Source organism: Anomaloglossus baeobatrachus, unplaced genomic scaffold, assembly GCF_048569485.1.
Source record: "Anomaloglossus baeobatrachus isolate aAnoBae1 unplaced genomic scaffold, aAnoBae1.hap1 Scaffold_5388, whole genome shotgun sequence".
Taxonomy (NCBI): Eukaryota; Metazoa; Chordata; class Amphibia; order Anura; family Aromobatidae; genus Anomaloglossus; species Anomaloglossus baeobatrachus.
In genome coordinates this window covers 1-17,640 of record NW_027444763.1, presented here as the reverse complement: position 1 = coordinate 17,640, position 17,640 = coordinate 1, and the positions used below count along the sequence as shown (strand labels likewise).

Here is a 17,640-nt window from a genome sequence, read left to right as displayed (position 1 = left end):
ATTGGAAAGACTGCAAGGGGGAGGGGAGTTGCTTGCGCCCTAAAGGAGGAGTTATTCAGATTCATTGCAGTGGGGGGCGGCGGCTGCAAAACGCACCATTCTTCTTGTTTTTGCTCTGCAAAGCAGCCTTTTCAAGGGTTGGCTTGGGTGACAAAATGTCTTCTGTAGGCGTGGGTTTGTCTCCCTCTCGCTCTCTCTCCCTAAGATGTGTCCGGCATAGGCCAGGGTGCCACTCGAGGCCCAAACCAATTCTGGTTATCGCTTCTCGGCCTTTTGGCTAAGATCAAGTGTAGTCCCTTCATTGGGTTTGCCTTGGTCTTGGCTGGGAGGGGCCCGGGCTTGCACAACCGCCGGCCTCGGGGATTGTTGCGCCTTTTGGTGCTTACGTCCCCTTATGGCTGGTGGTTCCTGGGCTCGGGAGGCGATCACCTGCGGCACTGCGCTTTTGTGTGGTGGCCGATGACCGTTTTCTGAAATTTGCGGATGTAATCTCATCTGTTCTTATCAGTTTAATATCTGATACGTCCCCTATCTGGGGACCATATATTAAATGGATTTTTAGAACAGGGAGATGGAAAAAGAGCTTGCTCTGTCCACTCCACGCATTGACCTGGTATTGCAGTACCTCCAGGACCGGTGCACCCCTTCTTAACCCAGTTTCCAAAAGCAGAACTCAATTCACCTGATTCATATTAGCCCGATTTAATGAATTGGAAGAAAGCATACGTCTTCATATGCACCTCAATTTGGCCCATTCACTTTTCACACTTCCTCCTTTTGTTTTTTATCTTTCACACTTTTTACTTTCTTTATTCATCCAAATAGCAAACTCATCACCACTCAACCTGACCAACTCGGCTATGTCCCGTGCTGCAGTATCTTCTTCTCTGTCTTATCTAGATCATTTGCAATTGAATGGAATAGATCCCTTTTGGACAAAGTGGATTCACCTGCTGCTGCAGTGACCACAGGTGTGATAAGATCTAGAATTGGCATCTGGTGCGATCTCTCCGCTTCCACTCCAAATAAAGTTACCTGTTTATTCCTATCATGCATTGGTTTTTGGGGTTTTCTTTGAGTAATGATGATCTCTTTCGTTGTCTGTTGGCTCCCCCTCCTGGAGGAATAGTTTGCTTGCTCTTGGACATTCTAAAAGAGAGGTCATGATAGACATTGAGCTTCTGAGCCCAATTGGGGACAGTCATGGGTGATGAATGTTTGCAACCTGCTGCGAAGCCTCATACCGCAATATAAGGAACGTCAAATACTAAGAAAGGGCGGCCTATAAAAGAATTACTACTTTCAATAAGTACACTTAAACGGCTAATTGGGAATAGAAAAACTGTAAAAAGCCCTCTGAGAAAGCCCCCCTCTAACCTTTGTTAGTAAGCTTTTCTGTAGTCTGCCTGTTGATGTATTTTCCGTTTGAACTGTGCACAACATGAAGAGACGGAACACTGGCGGCTTGTCACAATGCCCCCGCTGACATCACAATAGCGCTGCTGCCTAGAAAACAAGCTGCGCAGCAGAAGTTGTTCTTTGGGTGGGAGGGTGGGCTAGTGTAAGGAGGGGGCAAGCTCTTTTTTTCCCGGGTGGTAGGGGGATGACAGGAGAAGGGATGCGGGTGGTGAGAAGGGTACAGACGACAGGGTTTGGGGGCTGGGAAGGAAAGGGAAAAGATTAGGGTTTGGGGATGATGAAAGGGCTTTCTACGGGTAAGGATGGCAAAGGGTGGCAGTGACGGAAAGTCAGGCAACCTGTCCTGTCCGTCTTTTTGTATCGTGAATTGGAAAGACTGCAAGGGGGAGGGGAGTTGCTTGCGCCCTAAAGGAGGAGTTATTCAGATTCATTGCAGTGGGGGGCGGCGGCTGCAAAACGCACCATTCTTCTTGTTTTTGCTCTGCAAAGCAGCCTTTTCAAGGGTTGGCTTGGGTGACAAAATGTCTTCTGTAGGCGTGGGTTTGTCTCCCTCTCGCTCTCTCTCCCTAAGATGTGTCCGGCATAGGCCAGGGTGCCACTCGAGGCCCAAACCAATTCTGGTTATCGCTTCTCGGCCTTTTGGCTAAGATCAAGTGTAGTTTGGGAGGGTACTACCTTGGTTGGTGCTGAAAGGTGTCAGGGTATTGCACAACTGCTGGCCTTGGGGGAGTGTGCATCGTAGGATGTCATAGCCCTCTTGTGACGGACGGTTACCTGGGCGACGAGAGGCGGTCACTTTATTATTTTCAAACTCATCCTTCAAAAAAAAAAAAAAAAAATCTGTTCTTATCAGTTTAATATCTGATACGTCCCCTATCTGGGGACCATATATTAAATGGATTTTTAGAACAGGGAGATGGAAAAAGAGCTTGCTCTGTCCACTCCACGCATTGACCTGGTATTGCAGTACCTCCAGGACCAGTGCACCCCTTCTTAACCCAGTTTCCAAAAGCAGAACTCAATTCACCTGATTCATATTAGCCCGATTTAATGAATTGGAAGAAAGCATACGTCTTCATATGCACCTCAATTTGGCCCATTCACTTTTCACACTTCCTCCTTTTGTTTTTTATCTTTCACACTTTTTACTTTCTTTATTCATCCAAATAGCAAACTCATCACCACTCAACCTGACCAACTCGGCTATGTCCCGTGCTGCAGTATCTTCTTCTCTGTCTTATCTAGATCATTTGCAATTGAATGGAATAGATCCCTTTTGGACAAAGTGGATTCACCTGCTGCTGCAGTGACCACAGGTGTGATAAGATCTAGAATTGGCATCTGGTGCGATCTCTCCGCTTCCACTCCAAATAAAGTTACCTGTTTATTCCTATCATGCATTGGTTTTTGGGGTTTTCTTTGAGTAATGATGATCTCTTTCGTTGTCTGTTGGCTCCCCCTCCTGGAGGAATAGTTTGCTTGCTCTTGGACATTCTAAAAGAGAGGTCATGATAGACATTGAGCTTCTGAGCCCAATTGGGGACAGTCATGGGTGATGAATGTTTGCAACCTGCTGCGAAGCCTCATACCGCAATATAAGGAACGTCAAATACTAAGAAAGGGCGGCCTATAAAAGAATTACTACTTTCAATAAGTACACTTAAACGGCTAATTGGGAATAGAAAAACTGTAAAAAGCCCTCTGAGAAAGCCCCCCTCTAACCTTTGTTAGTAAGCTTTTCTGTAGTCTGCCTGTTGATGTATTTTCCGTTTGAACTGTGCACAACATGAAGAGACGGAACACTGGCGGCTTGTCACAATGCCCCCGCTGACATCACAATAGCGCTGCTGCCTAGAAAACAAGCTGCGCAGCAGAAGTTGTTCTTTGGGTGGGAGGGTGGGCTAGTGTAAGGAGGGGGCAAGCTCTTTTTTTCCCGGGTGGTAGGGGGATGACAGGAGAAGGGATGCGGGTGGTGAGAAGGGTACAGACGGCAGGGTTTGGGGGCTGGGAAGGAAAGGGAAAAGATTAGGGTTTGGGGATGATGAAAGGGCTTTCTACGGGTAAGGATGGCAAAGGGTGGCAGTGACGGAAAGTCAGGCAACCTGTCCTGTCCGTCTTTTTGTATCGTGAATTGGAAAGACTGCAAGGGGGAGGGGAGTTGCTTGCGCCCTAAAGGAGGAGTTATTCAGATTCATTGCAGTGGGGGGCGGCGGCTGCAAAACGCACCATTCTTCTTGTTTTTGCTCTGCAAAGCAGCCTTTTCAAGGGTTGGCTTGGGTGACAAAATGTCTTCTGTAGGCGTGGGTTTGTCTCCCTCTCGCTCTCTCTCCCTAAGATGTGTCCGGCATAGGCCAGGGTGCCACTCGAGGCCCAAACCAATTCTGGTTATCGCTTCTCGGCCTTTTGGCTAAGATCAAGTGTAGTTTGGGAGGGTACTACCTTGGTTGGTGCTGAAAGGTGCCAGGGTATTGCACAACTGCTGGCCTTGGGGGAGTGTGCATCGTAGGATGTCATAGCCCTCTTGTGACGGACAGTTACCTGGGCAACGAGAGGCGGTCACTTTATTATTTTCAAACTCATCCTTCAAAAAAAAAAAAAAAAAAAAAAAATCTGTTCTTATCAGTTTAATATCTGATACGTCCCCTATCTGGGGACCATATATTAAATGGATTTTTAGAACAGGGAGATGGAAAAAGAGCTTGCTCTGTCCACTCCACGCATTGACCTGGTATTGCAGTACCTCCAGGACCGGTGCACCCCTTCTTAACCCAGTTTCCAAAAGCAGAACTCAATTCACCTGATTCATATTAGCCCGATTTAATGAATTGGAAGAAAGCATACGTCTTCATATGCACCTCAATTTGGCCCATTCACTTTTCACACTTCCTCCTTTTGTTTTTTATCTTTCACACTTTTTACTTTCTTTATTCATCCAAATAGCAAACTCATCACCACTCAACCTGACCAACTCGGCTATGTCCCGTGCTGCAGTATCTTCTTCTCTGTCTTATCTAGATCATTTGCAATTGAATGGAATAGATCCCTTTTGGACAAAGTGGATTCACCTGCTGCTGCAGTGACCACAGGTGTGATAAGATCTAGAATTGGCATCTGGTGCGATCTCTCCGCTTCCACTCCAAATAAAGTTACCTGTTTATTCCTATCATGCATTGGTTTTTGGGGTTTTCTTTGAGTAATGATGATCTCTTTCGTTGTCTGTTGGCTCCCCCTCCTGGAGGAATAGTTTGCTTGCTCTTGGACATTCTAAAAGAGAGGTCATGATAGACATTGAGCTTCTGAGCCCAATTGGGGACAGTCATGGGTGATGAATGTTTGCAACCTGCTGCGAAGCCTCATACCGCAATATAAGGAACGTCAAATACTAAGAAAGGGCGGCCTATAAAAGAATTACTACTTTCAATAAGTACACTTAAACGGCTAATTGGGAATAGAAAAACTGTAAAAAGCCCTCTGAGAAAGCCCCCCTCTAACCTTTGTTAGTAAGCTTTTCTGTAGTCTGCCTGTTGATGTATTTTCCGTTTGAACTGTGCACAACATGAAGAGACGGAACACTGGCGGCTTGTCACAATGCCCCCGCTGACATCACAATAGCGCTGCTGCCTAGAAAACAAGCTGCGCAGCAGAAGTTGTTCTTTGGGTGGGAGGGTGGGCTAGTGTAAGGAGGGGGCAAGCTCTTTTTTTCCCGGGTGGTAGGGGGATGACAGGAGAAGGGATGCGGGTGGTGAGAAGGGTACAGACGGCAGGGTTTGGGGGCTGGGAAGGAAAGGGAAAAGATTAGGGTTTGGGGATGATGAAAGGGCTTTCTACGGGTAAGGATGGCAAAGGGTGGCAGTGACGGAAAGTCAGGCAACCTGTCCTGTCCGTCTTTTTGTATCGTGAATTGGAAAGACTGCAAGGGGGAGGGGAGTTGCTTGCGCCCTAAAGGAGGAGTTATTCAGATTCATTGCAGTGGGGGGCGGCGGCTGCAAAACGCACCATTCTTCTTGTTTTTGCTCTGCAAAGCAGCCTTTTCAAGGGTTGGCTTGGGTGACAAAATGTCTTCTGTAGGCGTGGGTTTGTCTCCCTCTCGCTCTCTCTCCCTAAGATGTGTCCGGCATAGGACAGGGTGCCACTCGAGGCCCAAACCAATTCTGGTTATCGCTTCTCGGCCTTTTGGCTAAGATCAAGTGTAGTATCTGTTCTTATCAGAACAAACTGAGCTAGCTACACTTGACGAGATACGATCAGGGAGACAAGCTCCGAAGCCCAGCCGAGACCGAAAGAGGGAGATCGGACGGAAGAAGAGCTTGGCAGAAAGAAGCAAGAAGACGAAGGCTCGGAGAAGACTTGGGGAGACCAGAGGAACTTCGAGGAGGAACACAGCGGGAGAAGACACCCGGAGAAGAATCCAAGATCCAGCTCCGGGAACTCAAGCAGGAACCAGCCATGGCAAGCAAGCCAGAGAAGGCAGCCAAGAAGGCTCAGGACCCAGGGACCTCCAGGAAGGCTCATCCAGAGGCTTCTTCGGCCCAAGAGGCCCCTACCTCCGACGCCGGCCAGCCGGAGGGAGCCCGGACGCCGCCTGAAAAGGCTCCAACCCTGGAGCCTTGGATGCGGCAGACGGTCGCCCTGAAGCTAAAGGCGGTGGATGGTAGGTTGCCGGACATGTCCAGCGACGTGTTCTGCAAGAAGATGATTCTGGATCAGGGCTTCTCCAGGGCGGAAACCCTGAGTGTCCAGACCTTCATGACTGGCATCTTTCTGGTAACCTTTGCCACGGTGAATGCCTGCAGGAGATACTGGGAGGCGATGAACGCAGCGATGCCGGACTCCCCTTTTCATTCTTTTTTAGGATCCTGTCCTATACAGAGGGATGAGAAGAGGATCACGGTCTCCATGCGGAACCCGCACACCCCAGGAAGAGACATATCCACGTTCCTGGGACGCTTCTGCACAGTGGTGAGGGAACCATCCCACATCCTTAACGGCAGCGGATTCTGGACGGGTAAGTGGTCAGTAACCGTTCGACTCCACAGGGAACTAGCATCCGAGGACGGCCTTCAGCACCTGCCCCCGACATTCTCTCTGGGAATCTCCTTTGGTCTCATCTACTACCCGGACATGCCACACAACTGCAGGAAATGTGGTGGGAAAGGGCATTCGATGAAGACCTGCCAGGAGGACGCCTGCAGGGTTTGCCGGGTGACGGGACACAGCTCCAAGGATTGTCCGAAGAAGATGACCTGCAACTTATGTGGACTGGCGGCCCACCTTTACAAGGACTGCCCACAACGAGAGAAATCCTGGGCAAGGGTGGCTGCGGCGACCCAGGCTCGGGTAGTCGCAGCCTCGTCGACTAAGGCAGCTACGACCAAAGCCACAGAGGCCAAGGCGGCCAAGAACCCGGTGACCGCGGCTCCAGCCAAAGCCCCAGCGGCCACGGAGTCCAGGAAGAAGGGTAATAAAACTGCTGCCCCCTCCCTGGTCCCCCCCCCTGTCACCCCTGTCCAAACCCCTTTACCCCCGGCCAACCCCACTGAGGATTCCACCACCTCCACCTCTTTTCCCTACTCCTCAGTCGGTGCCCTTACCCCCCCTCCAAAGCCCACTCTCCCTCCCCAGACCATGAGAGCAGAGGGCCTCAGCACTCCTGCACCTTTCACCGAGAAGGATTTTCCAGCTCTTGTCTCCTCAGGTACAAGCCAAAGGAAGAGGCAGTTGGAAGATAGTCCTGTCGCAGAACATTCCAAGTTGTTCATTGTGGATCTCAATCCAACCCAGGAAGAGGAGGACGACCTCCTCCCGGAACCAGATGTGTTGGAGCAGATGGTGGAGTCCCTGGTGTCCGAAGAAGAAATGGAGGAGTCGGAAGCCACTGAGGCAACATCTCTACTCGACCGGCTAGAAGAAGAAGGTCTGCTGGTGATACCATCACCGACAGACACCAAAGAAGAACCGCCCGACCGGAGTGGTAACTAAGGCACATCGCCTGCACTAACTCTCTCTTCCCTCCAATGACTGCTAACATTGACATCTTTTCCATTAATGTTAGGAGCATCAGAGACAAGTTCAGACGTCGGACGATTTTTGCTTTCCTTAACACTCAGTCTAGTAATGTATTTTTCCTGCAGGAATGCTCCCTTCCCTCCTCTAGGTCCTTCAACCATCTGGCCAGGGAATGGACCCATGGACCGTCCTACTGGTCCGGCGGGGGCGACTGTAGGTCCGCAGGGGTCGCCGTGCTAATCAGGGGAAGCGCCTTCACGTTGGACTCAGTTCAGGAACTCGTCTGCGGCAGGTTACTGCTCGTGGACGGTACCTGGGCTGGAGAACCTGTCAGGTTCATCAATGTGTACGCTTCTCCTGTGAAGAACGATCGACTGGAGCTCCTCCGAGCCCTGCGCCCTCAGCTCGCCACCACCAGGATGGTAGTGATGGCCGGGGACTTCAACTGCCCGATTGAGGCGGATGGACGCAGTTCTGGAACGGGTGCCAAGTTAGACGTCACATCCAAACTGCTCATTGAGATGGTGACCGAAGCCTCTCTCGTGGACGTTGTGGGCTCCATCGGACACGGATCTGTGAATTATTCATGGTGCCGACCTGATGGTTCACTGCGTTCCAGGATTGACTTCGTGTTTACCTCTCGGACGGTTGGGCGGAGTGGGCACTCGATGGTCCCCTGCTTCTTCTCTGACCACAGAGCCATTCACTTTCAAGGTGCGCTGGGCCACGGCTTTCCTGTTGGCCCTGGCTCCTGGAAGCTGAACTGCTCTCTGCTGGAAAAGGGGGAAGTTCTGGAGGAGCTTAGAGCGGCCTACTCCACGTGGCGGGCCTACAAGGCAGGCTTCCAGTCTGTTTCTGACTGGTGGGAATACGTTAAACTCGAGTTCCGTTTCTTCTTTCAGGCAAAGAGTCAACAACAGGCGTGTGTGAAGAAGAGGGACTTCAGGAGACTCCAGCATGAGCTGCGTTCCCTGCATGACCTTCTTCGATGTGGCTGGGACGTGAGAGAGGAGCTGGAGGAGACTAAGAAGAGCCTGAAAAGGCACTTTGAGGAGGAGTCCAAGCGAATTGTCTTCCGTTCCAAAGTGGAGAACCTGGAGAAGGGTGAGAAATGTAACTCGTTCTTTTTCAGGAAGCTCCACACCGGTCATACACCCCTGAATGAACTACGAGATGAGAGTGGAATCATGCGACGCGGGAAAGAGGACGTGATGAAAGTCGTCAGCGACTTCTACAGCGAACTCTACGCCCGCAAGACTAGCGACCCCGAGGCCGCCGATAAGTTCCTGTCAGGTATCACTAACCATCTTGACCCTGCAGATGCGGCGGCCATGGACGTCCCTCTGACGGTGGACGAGCTGCTCTCGGCCGCCAGATCCTTTAGGTCCGGCAGGACTCCGGGCAGTGATGGCCTCCCAGCAGAGCTCTATGTAGCACTGGGGGACCTCATCTGTCCGGACTTGTTAGATCTGTATGAGGAGATGGTGGTGGAGGGCAGAATGCCTCCGTCCCTGAGGGAAGGAATGGTCACGATCCTGTACAAGCGCAAAGGAGAGAGGTGCGACCTGAAGAATTGGCGTCCCATCACCCTTCTGAACGTCGACTACAAGATCCTGGCCAAGACGATGGCAACGAGACTGAAGACGGTTATTGGACGGATCATCCACCCGGATCAGACCTGCGGCATCCCCGGACGTCGCATCGCAGACAGCCTGGCTCTCATGCGGGACACGGTCGAGTACATCAAGGCCCGCCGGGTGCACGCTTCCCTGATCTCGTTGGATCAGGAAAAGGCCTTCGACCGTGTTTCCCATGAGTTCCTGGGCAAAGCTCTGCACAGGTTAGGTTTGGGTAACATGTTTTGTTTGTATGTCCAACTAATGTATTTTGATATTCACAGCTCGGTGTTGGTAAACGGCTGGAAGACTGACCCCTTCCCGGTCCTCTCAGGGGTCAGACAAGGCTGCCCTCTGTCACCTCTTCTTTTTGTTTGTGTTATAGAACTCTTTGCAGAGGCTATCCGGCGGAATGGAGAGATCAGAGGGATCACCGCACCAGGACCAGATCGCTTCGAGGTCAAGTGCTCGCTCTACATGGACGACGTGACCGTCTTCTGCGCGGACCGGCGCTCAGTTGACACCCTCGTCCAGACCTGTGAGACCTTCGGACGGGCTTCGGGAGCCAAAGTCAACTGCGGGAAGTCGGAAGCCATGCTCTTCGGGGACTGGCAGCCGGCCTCTTCCGCCCCCTTCCCTTTCAGCATCCAGCCGGATTTCATCAAGGTTCTTGGAGTCTGGTTCGGGAAGGAAGGAGCAGCCCTCAAGTCCTGGGAGGAACGCTTGATCAAGATCACCCAACGGATCGGTCTGTGGAGCCTCAGACGCCTCACCTGTGAGGGCAAAGCACTGGTCCTGCGTAACGAGGTACTGCCCGTGCTGCAGTACACGGCCCAGGCCTGGCCCCCCCTTGCCACCGTGTGCAGGGCCATTACCAGGACGGTGTTTCGTTTTGTCTGGGGATCCAAGATGGACAGAGTAAAGCGGACCATCATGTACAAGGATCCTCGCAAGGGTGGGAAGGGCGTACCCGATATCCCCACCCTCCTGCGATCCTCCTTCGTATGTGACTGCGTTCGCCGATCTCTGCGAGTCAAGAGAGGTTCTGCGGGTAGGTCCATGTCTCGCTTCTTCCTGCTCCCCCTTTGGAGAAGGTTCGGCTGGGACAAGTGGGACAGCTCCTTCCCCTACAACTGGACGACGCCATGGTTCTACGGAGACGTTGTCCGGTTTGTGAGGGAATACCAACTGGAGGGACTCAAGCCTGATTTGTGGAAGCCAAAGACTATCCACAAACTCATCAGAGCCAAGGACGAAATGGAGAACATTCCAGGACTTCACCACGACACACTGGAGACTGTTTGGACCAACGTGTCATCGGCTGGATTGACCAACGGGCACAAGGACTTGTCATGGATGGCGATACAGGGCGGACTGCCCGTCCGGTCATTCATGCACGCCCGGAACCTGTGCAAAACCCGGTACTGCCCAAGGTGCCCCTTCGTGGAGGAAACATCGCTGCACGCCTTTTGGGACTGCCGTTTTGCACAGCGCCTGTTGGTTGCCCTGGAGGATGACCTGAGGAACTCCGTCCCCAGAGGGAGCCTATCGTACCATTCCGTACTTTATGGACTCTTCCCTGGGACTCACACCGTTGGAGCCATCCAGGAGGCTTGGCGCCTTATGAACTGCTTTAAGGACGCTATATGGGTCGCCAGGAACCGGCTCATCTTGAAGAGGGAGAGGATGTCTATCCAGGACTGCCGCAGGCTGATCCACAGCCTGCTCAGAGACTATTCCATCATGGACAGTCCGGACGACAGCGCCGAGGAGGAGGTCTAAACCTCTTCCACGCCCCCTCCCTCCTTTTCCCGTTTATGTGCGTCCTTCAATAAAGCTTCGGGCCTGTGATTTCCCCACCCTATCCCCTTTTCCCCTACCCCCATCCCCCAATCGCCGGTTCGTCGTTATTTATTGTCTAACTTTTTCTTTCAGCTTGAGTGCTACGGATAGCATAGGAGCGTGATGTATAGTTTAGTGCGTCGTACTCTATTGCTATGTAAGAATGATTGTATATTTCTGTGTGTACGGGGCTGCGGCACCGTACATGGTTTGTTACTTTTTTTTGAGAAGTGCATGATAATAAAGATGCTGTTAAATCAAAAATCTGTTCTTATCAGTTTAATATCTGATACGTCCCCTATCTGGGGACCATATATTAAATGGATTTTTAGAACAGGGAGATGGAAAAAGAGCTTGCTCTGTCCACTCCACACATTGACCTGGTATTGCAGTACCTCCAGGACCGGTGCACCCCTTCTTAACCCAGTTTCCAAAAGCAGAACTCAATTCACCTGATTCATATTAGCCCGATTTAATGAATTGGAAGAAAGCATACGTCTTCATATGCACCTCAATTTGGCCCATTCACTTTTCACACTTCCTCCTTTTGTTTTTTATCTTTCACACTTTTTACTTTCTTTATTCATCCAAATAGCAAACTCATCACCACTCAACCTGACCAACTCGGCTATGTCCCGTGCTGCAGTATCTTCTTCTCTGTCTTATCTAGATCATTTGCAATTGAATGGAATAGATCCCTTTTGGACAAAGTGGATTCACCTGCTGCTGCAGTGACCACAGGTGTGATAAGATCTAGAATTGGCATCTGGTGCGATCTCTCCGCTTCCACTCCAAATAAAGTTACCTGTTTATTCCTATCATGCATTGGTTTTTGGGGTTTTCTTTGAGTAATGATGATCTCTTTCGTTGTCTGTTGGCTCCCCCTCCTGGAGGAATAGTTTGCTTGCTCTTGGACATTCTAAAAGAGAGGTCATGATAGACATTGAGCTTCTGAGCCCAATTGGGGACAGTCATGGGTGATGAATGTTTGCAACCTGCTGCGAAGCCTCATACCGCAATATAAGGAACGTCAAATACTAAGAAAGGGCGGCCTATAAAAGAATTACTACTTTCAATAAGTACACTTAAACGGCTAATTGGGAATAGAAAAACTGTAAAAAGCCCTCTGAGAAAGCCCCCCTCTAACCTTTGTTAGTAAGCTTTTCTGTAGTCTGCCTGTTGATGTATTTTCCGTTTGAACTGTGCACAACATGAAGAGACGGAACACTGGCGGCTTGTCACAATGCCCCCGCTGACATCACAATAGCGCTGCTGCCTAGAAAACAAGCTGCGCAGCAGAAGTTGTTCTTTGGGTGGGAGGGTGGGCTAGTGTAAGGAGGGGGCAAGCTCTTTTTTTCCCGGGTGGTAGGGGGATGACAGGAGAAGGGATGCGGGTGGTGAGAAGGGTACAGACGGCAGGGTTTGGGGGCTGGGAAGGAAAGGGAAAAGATTAGGGTTTGGGGATGATGAAAGGGCTTTCTACGGGTAAGGATGGCAAAGGGTGGCAGTGACGGAAAGTCAGGCAACCTGTCCTGTCCGTCTTTTTGTATCATGAATTGGAAAGACTGCAAGGGGGAGGGGAGTTGCTTGCGCCCTAAAGGAGGAGTTATTCAGATTCATTGCAGTGGGGGGCGGCGGCTGCAAAACGCACCATTCTTCTTGTTTTTGCTCTGCAAAGCAGCCTTTTCAAGGGTTGGCTTGGGTGACAAAATGTCTTCTGTAGGCGTGGGTTTGTCTCCCTCTCGCTCTCTCTCCCTAAGATGTGTCCGGCATAGGCCAGGGTGCCACTCGAGGCCCAAACCAATTCTGGTTATCGCTTCTCGGCCTTTTGGCTAAGATCAAGTGTAGTCCCTTCATTGGGTTTGCCTTGGTCTTGGCTGGGAGGGGCCCGGGCTTGCACAACCGCCGGCCTCGGGGATTGTTGCGCCTTTTGGTGCTTACGTCCCCTTATGGCTGGTGGTTCCTGGGCTCGGGAGGCGATCACCTGCGGCACTGCGCTTTTGTGTGGTGGCCGATGACCGTTTTCTGAAATTTGCGGATGAAATCTCATCTGTTCTTATCAGTTTAATATCTGATACGTCCCCTATCTGGGGACCATATATTAAATGGATTTTTAGAACAGGGAGATGGAAAAAGAGCTTGCTCTGTCCACTCCACGCATTGACCTGGTATTGCAGTACCTCCAGGACCGGTGCACCCCTTCTTAACCCAGTTTCCAAAAGCAGAACTCAATTCACCTGATTCATATTAGCCCGATTTAATGAATTGGAAGAAAGCATACGTCTTCATATGCACCTCAATTTGGCCCATTCACTTTTCACACTTCCTCCTTTTGTTTTTTATCTTTCACACTTTTTACTTTCTTTATTCATCCAAATAGCAAACTCATCACCACTCAACCTGACCAACTCGGCTATGTCCCGTGCTGCAGTATCTTCTTCTCTGTCTTATCTAGATCATTTGCAATTGAATGGAATAGATCCCTTTTGGACAAAGTGGATTCACCTGCTGCTGCAGTGACCACAGGTGTGATAAGATCTAGAATTGGCATCTGGTGCGATCTCTCCGCTTCCACTCCAAATAAAGTTACCTGTTTATTCCTATCATGCATTGGTTTTTGGGGTTTTCTTTGAGTAATGATGATCTCTTTCGTTGTCTGTTGGCTCCCCCTCCTGGAGGAATAGTTTGCTTGCTCTTGGACATTCTAAAAGAGAGGTCATGATAGACATTGAGCTTCTGAGCCCAATTGGGGACAGTCATGGGTGATGAATGTTTGCAACCTGCTGCGAAGCCTCATACCGCAATATAAGGAACGTCAAATACTAAGAAAGGGCGGCCTATAAAAGAATTACTACTTTCAATAAGTACACTTAAACGGCTAATTGGGAATAGAAAAACTGTAAAAAGCCCTCTGAGAAAGCCCCCCTCTAACCTTTGTTAGTAAGCTTTTCTGTAGTCTGCCTGTTGATGTATTTTCCGTTTGAACTGTGCACAACATGAAGAGACGGAACACTGGCGGCTTGTCACAATGCCCCCGCTGACATCACAATAGCGCTGCTGCCTAGAAAACAAGCTGCGCAGCAGAAGTTGTTCTTTGGGTGGGAGGGTGGGCTAGTGTAAGGAGGGGGCAAGCTCTTTTTTTCCCGGGTGGTAGGGGGATGACAGGAGAAGGGATGCGGGTGGTGAGAAGGGTACAGACGGCAGGGTTTGGGGGCTGGGAAGGAAAGGGAAAAGATTAGGGTTTGGGGATGATGAAAGGGCTTTCTACGGGTAAGGATGGCAAAGGGTGGCAGTGACGGAAAGTCAGGCAACCTGTCCTGTCCGTCTTTTTGTATCGTGAATTGGAAAGACTGCAAGGGGGAGGGGAGTTGCTTGCGCCCTAAAGGAGGAGTTATTCAGATTCATTGCAGTGGGGGGCGGCGGCTGCAAAACGCACCATTCTTCTTGTTTTTGCTCTGCAAAGCAGCCTTTTCAAGGGTTGGCTTGGGTGACAAAATGTCTTCTGTAGGCGTGGGTTTGTCTCCCTCTCGCTCTCTCTCCCTAAGATGTGTCCGGCATAGGCCAGGGTGCCACTCGAGGCCCAAACCAATTCTGGTTATCGCTTCTCGGCCTTTTGGCTAAGATCAAGTGTAGTATCTGTTCTTATCAGAACAAACTGAGCTAGCTACACTTGACGAGATACGATCAGGGAGACGAGCTCCAAAGCCCAGCCGAGACCGGAAGAGGGAGATCGGACGGAAGAAGAGCTTGGCAGAAAGAAGCAAGAAGACGAAGGCTCGGAGAAGACTTGGGGAGACCAGAGGAACTTCGAGGAGGAACACAGCGGGAGAAGACACCCGGAGAAGAATCCAAGATCCAGCTCCGGGAACTCAAGCAGGAACCAGCCATGGCAAGCAAGCCAGAGAAGGCAGCCAAGAAGGCTCAGGACCCAGGGACCTCCAGGAAGGCTCATCCAGAGGCTTCTTCGGCCCAAGAGGCCCCTACCTCCGACGCCAGCCAGCCGGAGGGAGCCCGGACGCCGCCTGAAAAGGCTCCAACCCTGGAGCCTTGGATGCGGCAGACGGTCGCCCTGAAGCTAAAGGCGGTGGATGGTAGGTTGCCGGACATGTCCAGCGACGTGTTCTGCAAGAAGATGATTCTGGATCAGGGCTTCTCCAGGGCGGAAACCCTGAGTGTCCAGACCTTCATGACTGGCATTTTTCTGGTAACCTTTGCCACGGTGAATGCCTGCAGGAGATACTGGGAGGCGATGAACGCAGCGATGCCGGACTCCCCTTTTCATTCTTTTTTAGGATCCTGTCCTATACAGAGGGATGAGAAGAGGATCACGGTCTCCATGCGGAACCCGCACACCCCAGGAAGAGACATCTCCACGTTCCTGGGACGTCTCTGCACAGTGGTGAGGGAGCCATCCCACATCCTTAACGGCAACGGATTCTGGACGGGTAAGTGGTCAGTAACCGTTCGACTCTACAGGGAACCAGCATCCGAGGATGGTCTCCAGCACCTGCCCCCGACATTCTCTCTGGGAAACTCCTTTGGTCTCATCTACTACCCGGACATGCCACACAACTGCAGGAAATGTGGCGGGAAAGGGCATTCGATGAAGACCTGCAAGGAGGACGCCTGCAGGGTTTGCCGGGTGACAGGACACAGCTCCAAGGACTGCCCAAAGAAGAAGACTTGCAACCTATGTGGACAGGCGGACCACCTTTACAAGGACTGCCCGCAGCGGGAGAAATCCTGGGCAAGGGTTGCCGCGGCGACCCAGTATCGGGTAGTCACAGCTTCGTCGACCAAGGCAGCTACGACCAAGGCCACAGAGGCCAAGGACAAGGCGGCCAAGAACCCGGCGACCGTGGCTCCAGCCGATGCCCCAGCAGCCACGGAGTCCAGGGAAAAGAAGGGTAAGAAAACTGTTGCCCCCTCCCTGGTCCCCCCCCCTGTCACCCCTGTCCAAACCCCTTCCCCCCCGGCCAACCCTACTGAGGATTCCACTACCTCCACCTCATTTCCCTACTCCTCAGTTGGCCTCCTCACCCCCCCCCCAAAGCCCACTCTCCCTCCCCAGACCATGAGAGCAGAGGGCCTCAGCACTCTTGCACTTTTCACCGAGGAGGATTTTCCAGCTCTTGTCTCCTCAGGTACAGGCCAAAGGAAAAGGAAGGTGGAAGATAGTCCTGTCGCAGAACCTTCCAAGCTGTTCATTGTGGACCTTAACCCACCCCAGGAAGAGGAGGATGGCCTCCTCCCAGAACCGGACGTGTTGGAGCAGATGGTGGAGTCCCTTGTGGCCGAAGAAGAAATGGAGGAGTCGGAAGCCACTGAGGCACCATCCCTGCTTGATCAGCTAGCAGAAGAGGGTCTGCTGGAGATACCCTTACCAGCAGGTGCCAAAGAGGAAGAACCGCCCGACCGGAGTGGTAACTAAGGCACACCGCCTGCTCTAACTTTCTCTTTCCTCCAATGACTGCTAACATTAACATCTTTTCCATTAATGTTAGGAGCATCAGAGACAAGTTCCGACGTCAGACAATTTTTGCGTTCCTTAACACTCAGTCTAGTGATGTATTTTTCCTGCAGGAATGCTCCCTTCCCTCCTCTAGGTCCTTCAACCATCTGGCCAGGGAGTGGACCCATGGCCCATCCTACTGGTCTGGCGGGGGCGACTGTAGGTCCGCGGGGGTCGCCGTGCTGATCAGGGGAAGCGCCTTCACATTGGACTCTGTTCAGGAAATCGTCTGCGGCAGGTTACTGCTCGTGGATGGCACCTGGGCGGGAGAACCTGTCAGGTTCATCAATGTGTATGCTTCTCCTGTGAAGAGCGATCGACTGGAGCTCCTCCAAGCCCTGCGCCCTCAGCTCGCTACCGCTAGGACGGTAGTGATGGCCGGGGATTTCAACTGCCCGATTGAGGAGGATGGACGCAGTTCTGGAACGGCTGCCAAGTTGGACGTCACATCCAAACTGCTCATTGAGATGGTGACCGAAGCCTCTCTTGTGGACGTTGTTGGCTCCATCGGACACGGATCCGTGAACTATTCATGGTGCCGATCCGATGGCTCGCTGCGTTCCAGGATTGACTTTGTGTTTACCTCTCGGGCGGTTGGGCGGAGTGGGCACTCGATGGTCCCCTGCTTCTTCTCTGACCACAGAGCCATTCACTTTCAAGGTGTGCTGGGCCATGGCTTCCCCATTGGCCCGGGCTCCTGGAAGCTGAACTGCTCTCTGCTGGAAAAGGGTGAGATTCTGGAGGAGCTTAGAGCTGCCTACTCCACGTGGCGGGCCTACAAGGCGGGCTTCCAGTCTGTTTCTGACTGGTGGGAATACGTTAAACTCGAGTTCCGTTTCTTCTTTCAGGCAAAGAGTCAACAACAGGCGTGTCTGAAGAGGAGGGACTTCAGGAGACTCCAGCGTGAGCTGCGTTCCCTGCAGGACCTTCTTCGATGCGGCTGGGACGTGAGAGAGGAGCTGGAGGAGACTAAGAGGAGCCTGAAAAGGCACTTCGAGGAGGAGTCCGAGCGAATTGTCTTCCGTTCCAAAGTGGAGAACCTGGAGAAGGGTGAGAAATGTAACTCGTTCTTTTTCAGGAAACTCCACGCCGGTCACACGCCCATGAATGAACTACGAGACGAGAGTGGAAACATGCGACGCGGGAAAGAGAACGTGATGAAGGTCGTCAGCGACTTCTACAGCGAACTCTACGCCCGCAAGACTACTGACCCCGAGGCCGCCGATAAGTTCCTGTCAGGTATCA

At 51.6% G+C, this 17,640-nt stretch overlaps 2 protein-coding genes, 4 non-coding genes and 3 pseudogenes across 6 annotated transcripts; all 9 read left to right on the top strand.

The window, feature by feature from the left end:
• The first annotated feature begins 462 nt into the window (after positions 1-462).
• On the top strand, positions 463-647 carry LOC142283446 (U2 spliceosomal RNA). The gene has a single exon (XR_012745091.1). It is a non-coding gene; the product is annotated as a U2 spliceosomal RNA (small nuclear RNA).
• Positions 648-2,218: 1,571 nt separating this feature from the next.
• On the top strand, positions 2,219-2,411 carry LOC142283447 (U2 spliceosomal RNA). The gene has a single exon (XR_012745092.1). It is a non-coding gene; the product is annotated as a U2 spliceosomal RNA (small nuclear RNA).
• A 1,571-nt stretch (positions 2,412-3,982) lies between these two features.
• LOC142283448 (U2 spliceosomal RNA) lies at positions 3,983-4,181 on the top strand. The gene has a single exon (XR_012745093.1). It is a non-coding gene; the product is annotated as a U2 spliceosomal RNA (small nuclear RNA).
• A 1,395-nt stretch (positions 4,182-5,576) lies between these two features.
• Positions 5,577-5,680, top strand: LOC142283444 (U2 spliceosomal RNA; annotated as a pseudogene).
• Positions 5,681-5,953: 273 nt separating this feature from the next.
• LOC142283441 (uncharacterized) lies at positions 5,954-7,519 on the top strand (the record flags this gene model as incomplete). The annotated part of the gene is made up of 2 exons (XM_075333117.1): positions 5,954-7,248; positions 7,472-7,519. Coding segments are annotated over 2 exons (1,343 nt in total), but the record flags the coding sequence as incomplete, so codon positions are not given.
• Positions 7,520-11,096: 3,577 nt separating this feature from the next.
• On the top strand, positions 11,097-11,300 carry LOC142283442 (U2 spliceosomal RNA; annotated as a pseudogene).
• A 1,600-nt stretch (positions 11,301-12,900) lies between these two features.
• On the top strand, positions 12,901-13,085 carry LOC142283445 (U2 spliceosomal RNA). The gene has a single exon (XR_012745090.1). It is a non-coding gene; the product is annotated as a U2 spliceosomal RNA (small nuclear RNA).
• Positions 13,086-14,480: 1,395 nt separating this feature from the next.
• On the top strand, positions 14,481-14,585 carry LOC142283443 (U2 spliceosomal RNA; annotated as a pseudogene).
• Positions 14,586-15,069: 484 nt separating this feature from the next.
• Positions 15,070-15,630, top strand: LOC142283440 (zinc finger CCHC domain-containing protein 3-like; the record flags this gene model as incomplete). Its single annotated transcript, XM_075333115.1, has 1 exon — positions 15,070-15,630. A coding segment is annotated over exon 1 (561 nt), but the record flags the coding sequence as incomplete, so codon positions are not given.
• Between the last annotated feature and the right edge of the window lie 2,010 nt (positions 15,631-17,640).